The following is a 10374-nucleotide window of genomic DNA, read 5'->3' on the forward strand; positions in this document are numbered from 1 at the left end:
AAAAAAAAAAAAATCCCCAATGGCTGCGGTGACAGAACATCTGTTGTCATCCGGAACAGAGGTGATGGAGCCCCAGGTAGTCCTGATCCAGCGTACAAAGGAGGCCTCTGAGCCTGCCATTCCTCTTGGCTTTGTGATGCTGAATGCTGTGTGCTGGTCAGAGCAGGTGCACGGGCAGGAGGCAGCTCCCATTCCTCCAGGAAATAAAAACACGGAGGGACCCCCACCCCCGGGTACTGTCCATCTTCACTCCATTTGGAATCTGAATCCCAGGGGGCTGATCACGAAAGACAACAGAAGCCAAAGGATCACAGAGCACATTGGATACACTGGGCTGAGAGGTCAGAAGAAGACACAATAGGGATAAGGACCAGAGTGTGAGGGAGGGTAAGCGGTCTGTAACAAGGTCATTGTCAGAGACCAAGGGAGGGGCGAGCTTCGGGGGCGTCTGAGGGTGGAAAATCCCAGGAAAAGGTAAGAAACTGGAGACCCAGCCTGAAGGAGCAGGACGAGGCACTTGGAGGTGAGGATGCCAAGAGGGGTGGTGTTTTTAGAGGAGGCTCCACCTCGTCCCCAGCCACACCAGTGGCTAGTGTGGAGTGAGGCTGTAAACCCTGCTAAGGACACTTCTCTCTCCATAGCGCCACCACCAGGTGGGGCATCCAGAGATGCAGTTGAGACCCTGAGAGTTGAACCTGCCAGCCGTTTTTCCAGAGAAAAGGCATCTAACAGAGGGGTGTCTGGCAGCAGTGTGGCAGGGCGCATGTCTCACCTTTCAAGGCCTCTCATTTTATACTGAATCCCTTCCTGGAGGTCAAGAGATACAGAGCCTGTGGTGATGTTCCTCACGGACACCCACGTCTAAACCTTTGACCCCGTGGATGTGTGACCCAGCCTCGGGGACTCTGTAGGGACATGGCTATGGGGAGCTGATCCTGGACTGTGTAGGGACACCAGGTAAAAACCAAGAGGGGTCTTTCTGAGGCCTTCGGGCCAGACCACAGGAAAAGTGACTGTGGAAGTATGGAATGAGGGGAGAGAAAAGTCAGTTTGTGGCCATAGAGCCAGCAGTATGGAGGGCAAGCCTTGACTACGCTGACTAGGCTGAGGCCAGCCTGGGGCTGTACAGCGGCGAGTCTCTCCAGGGCCTCCAGAAGGAAGCAGCCTTGCTCACACCTTGACTACAGCCTGCCTGGGCTTTCCTAAGAATGGGCTTTAAGCTCTCGAAACCACCCAGCTCTCCATGGTGTGTTACAGGGGTCCCCAATTTGACGCTGAAGAAAAGATGTTGGTCCCACCCTCTGTGTTACTGAGGACACTGGGTGGCCCTAGCAGTGCGCCACAGACAACTTCCACGTGCGGAGCGGGGAAAAAACAGGAGCTGAGAGCCAGACAAAACAGTTGGTTTGGGGAGGCTTGGTTTTGTTTTGTTTTGTTTTGTTTTTTTATTCAGTTTCTGTTTTTGGATTTTTGTTTTTGTTGTGTTGGGATAGGGTCTCATTACATAGCCCTGGCTGTCCTGGAACTCACTGTGTAAACCAGGCTGACCTTGAACTCACAGAGATCCATCCATTCTGCCTCCCCAGTACTGGGATTAAAGGCATGAGCCACCACATCCCACAGTTTGCTCAGTCTGTCACATGTCAGTCAGTCCTCAGACACTTCCCATATTTTGCCTGAGACAGGACCTCTCACCAGGTCTGGAATTTTATGACACAGCCCCCGGCCGGCTGGCCTGCAGGCTTCCACCCGTCTCTGCTTCACTGAGGCTTAGGTGCTCATGGCACTGTCGTTAGCTTTTTGTACTGGGGATCCAAACTTGGGTCCTTGGGGCACAAGGCCAGCACTTTGTGGGCTGAGCTGTTCCTCCAGCTCTGCTCGGGTTTCTTTAAAGAATATCTCTTATTTGCAACAACAACAACAAAGCAGGCCTCTCGTCTTCTTTCTTAATCCGTGCAGTGATCTCGTCTTCTTTCTTAATCCAGGCACCGTGCCACTGGCACCCTGGAAACTCGGGCCCCCTTTCCGGTCTGCTCTGCCTATCCTTACAGACTTCATCCTGAGATTAAGACCTCATCTTGGTCTGATCAAGCCGGAACGACGAGCGAAGTTTGCGGTCCCTGAGGGGCTGGAGCGGGCGGTAGTTGTTCACCATCGCCTCCTCTTCCTCACCTCGCCCGGAGAACAAGAGTGTGCGGAATGTGGACAGCTGGAACGGAGAACAGCCGCGGTGAGCTGACACAGGCACGGAGGGATCCACGTGCCGGGTGACCCCTCCCACACTGACCAACAGAACTCAGTATAATGAACCCGTGACTCCGCGAAGCCCAAGGGATCACTAAAGGCACCGTGGCCGCCACTCCATTGGGATTGGAGAGCCCATAGACATGAGGGGAACCCAGTGGTTCCAATGAAAGGTCCCAAGAGGGAACTGAGGCCCAGCCAACAGCCAGCACCTACTTGCCAGCCTCTGAGTGAGCCACTTAGGTAGGGCAGGAGTCCCCTGGGTATATGCCATGATATACATCTTTCTGTTAATGTATACATTTACACCCCACCCCCAATGAACTGTGATGAGATGGACAGGAACTCATCGGGGCCAATTAATCACTTTCTTTTTTTCCTGAGAAAGAAACCGACCTTTCCCTGAGGGGAACAGAAAGGTCCCATCCAGACTTGTCCTTATACAGATGGGCTTTCTCAGGCACAGCCTGGCTGAGCTATTGAACTGGGGACAATGTTCACTCCTGGACCTCAGGGAATATGACGTATGCTGGCTTCACACATGATGTATGCTGCTTCATACGTGACGTATGGTACCCCAAAATGTTATCATGGGGCCTTGCACTCGGTGACTCTCATGCAAACAGAAAACCCTTCTAGCAGTTCGGGAATACCTCAAATACTCCAGCGGGGCCGGGGAGGCATGGCTCAGTCAGTATCCTGCCTGAGTTTGAGCCTAGCATGCATGGTGGTGCGCTCTTGCAATCCCAGCACTGGGGAGGCAGAGCCAGGGGAACCTGGTGCTTAGTGGTCAGCAAGCCTGGCCTCGTGGGTGAGTTTCAGGCCAATGAGACACCCTGTCACAAAGCACAAGACGAGTGGCACCCAGAGAGTGACAACCAGGGCTTGACTTGAGACTTCCACGGCACACAGACATGGGTGGACCAGAAAATGGAGTCCAGCAATGCCCTACCATGACACCTCAATGAAGAGGCAGGTAAAAATGACCTCTCTTGGGGCTGTGACACAGCTGGAGTGCTCACCTGACTCGGGGACACCTCAACGGGCGTCTTCTGCACAATCCAGGTGACTGACTCAGCTAGTGGCGGGGTGGTGAGGGAGCCAGGGTAGGTCCAGTAATCCCGGCAGGCAGGCAGCAGACAAGAGGGGTCAAAGGGTCCCATGGCCACCTGTGTATCCTGACAACGAGAACCACAGCCCCACCAATCAGGGGGTCCGTCATATATGGGGGCCTCTCCATCTTACCACAGCTTTGATGACCAAACGAGTGTTCTGGACACAGGTTATCATATGTCATATGTGGAAACATAAAGAAAATGTGACTCTTCTTTACATAAAAGGGACTCTTACCAAATGGTTGTATTTCCCCTGGAAGTTATGCCTTCCTATATACCTTGGCTGAGGAGATGTGTGGGTACATATATATGGGGTACCATTTTTGACACTGTAGTAGTCTTAAGACACTCCAGAAGAGGACATCAGAACCCATTACAGATGGTTGTGAGCCACCATGTGGTTGCTGGGATTTGAACTCAGGACCTCTGGAAGAGCAGTCAGTGCTGTTAATCTCTGAGCCATCTCTCCAGCCCCATTTTTTACATTTTCAAGTGTGAATTTCAGGGATTTTGAGAACATTTCACTTCATGTAGTCATCACCCACATTGACCTCCAGAACTTTCTCTGCCTCATTAAACACTGCCTCCCATTCTTCCTTGACCTCTGGAAGCCACAGTCTACTCCCTAGCTCTGACCCTGCAGACCCATGGAAGTCAACGTGTCTCCTTTGTGTAGCCTTGGCTGGCCTGGAACTCACAGCGATCTGGGGTTAAAAGCTGTGCTTCCAAGCCGGGCGTGGTGGCGCACGCCTTTAATCCCAGCACTTGGGAGGCAGAGGCAGGCGGATTTCTGAGTTCGAGGCCAGCCTGGTCTACAAAGTGAGTTCCAGGACAGCCAGGGCTATACAGAGAAACCCTGTCTCGAAAAAAACAAAAAACAAACAAACAAAAAAAAAGCTGTGCTTCCACGGCTGGCTTTGCACCTGGTCTATTTTACTGAGCATTGTGATTTGTCATTGGGGTTTATCATGCACAGTAGGAGTTAGAACAGCTAGCTAGCCTGCCTGCCTGCCTGCCTGCCTGCCTGCCTCCCTCCGTCCCTTCCTCCCTCCCTCCCTCTCTCCCTCCCTCCCTTCCTCCCTTCCTTCCTCACCCCATTTTGGTTTGGTTTTATGTTTTTTCAAGACAGGGTTTCTCTGTGTGGCTCCAGCTCTCCCTGATCTCTCTCTCTGTAGACTAGGCTAGTCTCAAACTTAGAGATCTACAGCCTCTGCCTCCCAAGAGCTGGGATTAAAGGCCTATGACACAATACCCAGCTGAGATGGGGTCTTGTGTAGCCCAGGGTATCCTCAAAATATGTTAGACAGGGATAAATTTGAATTCCTGATCCTCCTGTCTCCTCCTCTTCCTCCTCCTGAGTGCCGAAATTACTGACGTGAGCAAGGATGTTCTGTGCGTCCGTCTTGTGTTATGGCTGGCTGAGAAGCATCCACCGTGTGACTAGGCTGTGTTTCATCGGCATCCACCCATGTTGGCCACTTGGCCTGCTTCTCCCTTCTGGCTATCTTAAACGTACTTCCAGAATGGGAGGGGGTGGGCGCTGTTGGCTTCGGGCAACTTTCAGTTCTCAGGGTGAGTATACATACATGAGATTGCTGGGCCAGGTGGACTCTCTTTTTTGTTTTTGTTTTTATTCTTTTAGTTTTAAGGACCCACAGTGTGTTTTCAACAGTTGTTGCACCAATAAATCTTACAGTTTTAAAACAGCAGCCTGTCACTGGGTGCACTGGTGCACACTTTTAATCTCAGCCCTTGGGAGGTAGAGGCAGGTGGATCTCTGAGTTCAAGGCCAGCCTGGTCCACAGAGAAACCCTGTCTCAAACAAAAACAAACCCAGCTGCCTTGTCTCTCTCAAACAGCCTGACATATAAAGTGTACATGCTATGGGGCCCTCCCCCCAACCCTCATGTTCTTTCACTGGGAGCAGGTGGGAGCGACAGCCCCCTAACCCCCCCCCCCCCACACACACACACCCTGCCTCGCATCTGCTCTTGGGTATTGCCCAAGCTCTCTGCCCTCCTCTAAGACAGCTGGAGTCAGCCTGGCCTCTGCCTCAGGCAAGTTCATAGCTCACTCAAGTTTGCAACACTTCCTGGGTTTCATAAAGACTCTCAGCTCCCTTGGGATGTCATTGTCCTTTTGCTCCTACAAGCAAGCATTCCTTTCATTTCATCACAAATGCCTGTGTGAGCCTAACTTTGCCTCAGGTGCTGAGGACACAGACAGAAAAGTGGACAGAACCATTTCCTTCTGCATGAACCCCCACAGGACCAGTAAGCAAAAAACAAGCACTTCACACTGGGGACGAGGTGGAGAAGCAGGACAGGGGGTGGGGTGGGGGGGAGACAGCGAGAGGCATGGTCCCAGAGGCCTAACAGGGTGGGAAGAGTCTGAGCCGTGCGCACATCTGTTGCAAAGGTCCTGGGGCAAAAGCAGCCTGAGGGACAACAGAGAACATCAAGGACCTGGTGTGGCCAGAAATAGTGGATAAGGCACAAAAGCAGAGTGGCTGGAGAGATGGCTTCATCAGGACAGTACCCGCATTGCAAGTCTGCGGCCCTGAGTTTAGACCTCAGGAGGTATGCGGGAAAGCTGGGTGGGGTGGTGTACGCTCCACAAACCCCAGCACTGGGGAAGCAGAGACAGGCAGATCCTGGGGCTCGCTGGCCAGCCAGCCTCATCTCCTCTGTGAACTCTAGAACACCGAGAGATTCTGCCTTAAAGACTAAGGTGGAAAAAAAAAATAAAAAAGCCGGACACACCTTTAATCCCAGCACTCGGGAGGCAGAGGCAAGCAGATTTCTGAGTTTGAGGCCAGCCTGGTCTACAGAGTGAGATCCAGGACAGTCAAGGCTACACTGAGAAACCCTGTCCCAAAAAACAAAAACAACAAAAAAACTAAGACACCCCCCCCTTAAAAAAAAAAGACTAAGGTGGGCAGCACCTAAGGACCTGCTGAGGCCTGCACACAAACCTGCACACACACGCCTGCACACACACGCCTGCACACACACGCCTGCACACACACGCCTGCACACACACGCCTGCACACACACCTGCACACACATGCCTGCACACACACCTGCACACATGCCTGCACACGCCTGCACACACCTGCACACATGCCTGCACACACACCTGCACACAAAGTCAGCATCAACATAAAGAGGAAACAGAAGAAGGCCACCTACAGAGAGTGACACCTTGCCTCAGCCTGGGACTGGGGTCCCTACAAACTTCCACCTCGGCAGCAGAAGTGCCACCTGCTCGCCGGCTGGATGATGCTCATCACATCAGGGTGTCTCCGCTCCAGGGGGCAGAGGCTGAGCTCCCTCTTCACTGCGAACCTCCTAGCAGCCTAGTGGTCCCTGGGGTCCTGAGGCGAGCAGGCTGTCCCGGGACAGCCACAGGGTTGGGGGTGGTGAGACAGGGAGATGGAGAAAATGAACCCAATCAAGACCCTTGGGCAGCAGTAATGCTGAGTACCACACAGGGTGCCAGGAGTCAGTCCCGCTGATTAAGTCCCTCGCTCGAGGATCCAAGAAGACCCCAAATTCCAGCTAGGCCATTCAGCCTGAGCCATGACATTGTATCCTGGGCTGTGGAGACACAGGGGAGGAGCCCAGAGGGGCAGCAAAGCATCCTTCAGAATGGGCTTACCTAGCAGTCGAGCAGGGTTTTGACCCCAAGGCCACCCGCCCCTCACCTCCTCCCTCCATCTCCCCATCCTCCTCAGAGTCACCACGGTCAAGCATTTTAAAGTCTGACAGGCCCCCTACGTGCCCCTCAAGGTAGGAACACACTCAGAGTCCACTGCAGACAGCCGAGCCCCGCGCAGCTGCTCGAGACACCCCAGTACGTGTCACAGCCTCCCTGGCCTCCCCCCATCCCCATCACAACAGCAGATGAGCCTTTGAGAGTCACATCTGGGGCCTGGACCCAACCAGTTTACCGAAGACCAACCCTGTGCACGTGCCACTTTAATTTGGGTAACAGGCCCTCGTGGGCTCTCTCCTAAGATCCAAATTTCACAAACAGTGAAGTCGGGGCTCTGAGACGTTAAGTCACTTGAACAAACCACACAGTTCCCTGGCAGATCAAGGGCCTTGGACCCAAGAGTTCTTGACTGAGGATCTTCACCACATACCAAACACCCCTAGAAGCCCCAAGTTTGCAGATGAGAGCCACTAGACCGGGGTCCATGAGCATCTCCCAGTCTTTAGCCTGTGGAGCCCTCCACGGCTGGACCTTTTGTGTCCTAAAGCCCTTTTATCTCCTAGGGTCTGTGGGCTGTTTTCAGGGGGCTAGTGTGACTGGGGCCAGAACTGAGTCCCAGACCCCAGGTCTCCCCTGCCGGCAGCCTGCGAGGGAAAGTAGCTCCACAACCTTCCAAGGAAGTCAAACAGACCCTGAGTAAACAAAGCTCTGCTCTTTTCTCTCCCACCCCTGTGGGAGGCAGAGGCCAGCTGGGAAAACATCCCAGTCTCCAGTTCTGTTCTGGCTGTGGCCCAGCAAGGAAGAGGGTGAGGAGCTGTGCAGCCCAGTACCTTGGCCTTGTGGTGTTCCAGGGCACGGAACAGTGAGGGTAAGGGATCTGTCTCCATCCCAAGGGGCGTCTGGACCTCAACATCAAGAGGAGGCAAGGGACAGATCAAACACTCCTGTGAGCTTTGAGGAAGGGGTGGCCACACTTTCCTGCAGGTCAGCTCTCACCATTGTTAAGACAGATGGAAGCCTCCTCTGTCCCCATGTCCCCACGTCTAAGGGCCACCTTGCTTCCTTTTTGCCTCAGAATTCTTTGTTGTGGTACTGAATAAATAAACCCATCTCTTTGGAATTTCCATGTTTCCATCAAAGTCCCCTCTGGGTTGCTCTTAAAGAAAAGCAACACTGTTACTCTGCTGTTCCCTGGAGACAGGCTAAGATACTGAGGCATACAAAGAGTGTCCAGCCACCTTCAGGGAGAACCGGGGGCCCTGCCACTGGCCTATGCGCCACCCAGGCTGCCCACTCCCCACCCCACCCCACCCCACTGCCATCTGCTTTGTCCTTGGTCTCAGGATCCTTTTCGGGTGTGCAGGTGGTGTGCAGGCTCACACGTAGCAGGTAGATATTTCTGTCTGCTTTAACAAACTTTATCACTCCTGGACATTGTGTTTGAGCAGAGCAAGAACCAAGATGGGTTCCAACTCTTCCACAGGCTCCTGGGATTTCCCCGGCTGCTGGATTTGGCCATCCCAAGGAGTTCAGCATCCTTGTCTCACGTGGGGAGCAGAGGTGGGGGGTTGGGGGGAGGTCAACTTCTGACCCTCCAGCTTCCACATCCTGAGGCTGCAGCTGTCTTCCACCACATGCAGTTTATGCCGGTGCTGGGGGTTGAACCCAAGGCCTTGTGCATGCACAGTGAGGTCTCCACCAACAGAGCTACACCTGAGTCCTCTTTCTTGTTTGTTTTTAAAAAGTCTCATTCTGTAATCCCAGGCTAGCCTGGAACTCATTATGTAGCCCAGACTAGCCTTGAACTTTTGGCTATTCTCCTGCCTCAGCCTTCTCAAGGGCTGGAATTACAGACATATGCCACCAATCTCTATGCTCAGAGGGAAAGCTTCCAAATCCAGCTCGTGACAAGAGTCTTATTTAGGACCGACTGGCCCTTACCTTCTCTTTCCAGAACCAAAGCCCCACAGCCTCTGCCAAACTCTTTGAATTTTCCTGAGTGAGTCGTTGCTCTGGCAACTGGGGTGCCCAACTGTGCTGGTTTCACGCTTCTTACCTTGTGTCTTACTTCCGGCAAGACGTCCACCAGCTTCTGCAGGGCCTGGTGATGGGCCCCGAGCTGTGTAGCACAGACAAGAGTGTTAGCCTGGGCAGTAGACAATGGAAACACACTGTGCTCGCAAGAGGGGCAGCGTGCAAAAGGCCATTGTTGATGACCAGACCCGCCATTCTCAGTGCGAGAGGCGTGGCCGCCCAGCAGACGCTACCTTCAGAAACACGCCGATCACCGCCAGCCCGGTCTCCCCCACAGAGGCTTTCTTGTAATTTTCATATTTTGTGGAATTCCAGTGAACCAGATGGAGCTGAAACAGGGTAGAAAGAGAATGTTAACACAGCGCAGTGCAGCAGAAACAGCAGCCACGCCACTCTCCGTCTGGCACACCCATGGGTCACGCCATTGTCACATGCATACTCAACGTGCTGGTGGCCAGAGTCCTTGGAGCACCTCACACACATGAGCTGCACGAGCTTCGCATCATCAAAGGAAGAGAGGAAGAAGACTCTACTTTCTCTTCCTCCCGCTGTGACACTACACCCAGACAAAGACAACCGGAAGGAGAAAGGGTTTATTTTAGCTCATGGTTCAAAGGTACCGTTTACTATGGCGGGCAACTCAAGGCAGCAGGAGCCTGAGGCCACTGGTCACATCGCGTCTACAGTCAGAAGAGGAGAGCAATGTATGCAAACTTCCTTTTACCCACTTTCTCCACGTACACAGTCCGGGCCCTCCCTCCGCCAGGGCGTGTTCCCGTCTACATACACTCCAAAATGGTTGCGGTGGTTTGAATGAGAATATCCACCATGAACTTGTGTATTTGAACATTTGGTCTCCAGTAGGGGTGGGGGAGGCGCTGTTTAAGGAAGTTTAAGTGGGTGGGCTTGATGGAGGAAGTGTGCAGTTAAGAACACTGGCCCGGGGGCTGGAGAGATGGCTGAGTGGTTAAGAGCACTGACTGCTCTTCCAGAGGTCCCGAGTTCAATTCCCAGCACCCACATGGTGGCTCCCAACCATCTGTAATGAGATCTGATGCCCTTTTATGTCACACAGGTGTACGTGCAGATAGAGCACTCAAGCATAAAATAAATAAATCTTTAATAACAACAACAATAAGGGGCTGGTGAGATGGCTCAGTGGGTAAGAGCACCCAACTGCTCTTCCGAAGGTCTGGAGTTCAAATCCCAGCAACCACATGGTGGCTCACAACCATCCGTAATGAGATCTGACTCCCTCTTCTGG

The 10374-nt window shown here is 53.1% G+C and overlaps 1 protein-coding gene across 1 annotated transcript in view; it reads right to left on the minus strand.

Moving 5' to 3' along the window:
- Nucleotides 1-1540: 1540 nt before the first annotated feature.
- Ca5a (carbonic anhydrase 5A) overlaps nt 1541-10374 on the minus strand; it is a 30538-nt gene continuing 21704 nt past the window's right edge. Inside the window, exons 4-7 of the mRNA XM_021170140.2 lie at nt 9344-9439; nt 9133-9195; nt 3267-3422; nt 1541-2209 (exon numbers count right to left, since the gene is read on the minus strand). Of these exons, the coding sequence (XP_021025799.1) occupies nt 2066-2209; nt 3267-3422; nt 9133-9195; nt 9344-9439 (459 nt within the window). The 3' untranslated portion in view covers nt 1541-2065. The remainder of the gene's footprint in view (nt 2210-3266; nt 3423-9132; nt 9196-9343; nt 9440-10374) is intronic.

This window comes from Mus caroli, chromosome 8, assembly GCF_900094665.2.
Source record: "Mus caroli chromosome 8, CAROLI_EIJ_v1.1, whole genome shotgun sequence".
NCBI lineage: Eukaryota > Metazoa > Chordata > Mammalia > Rodentia > Muridae > Mus > Mus caroli.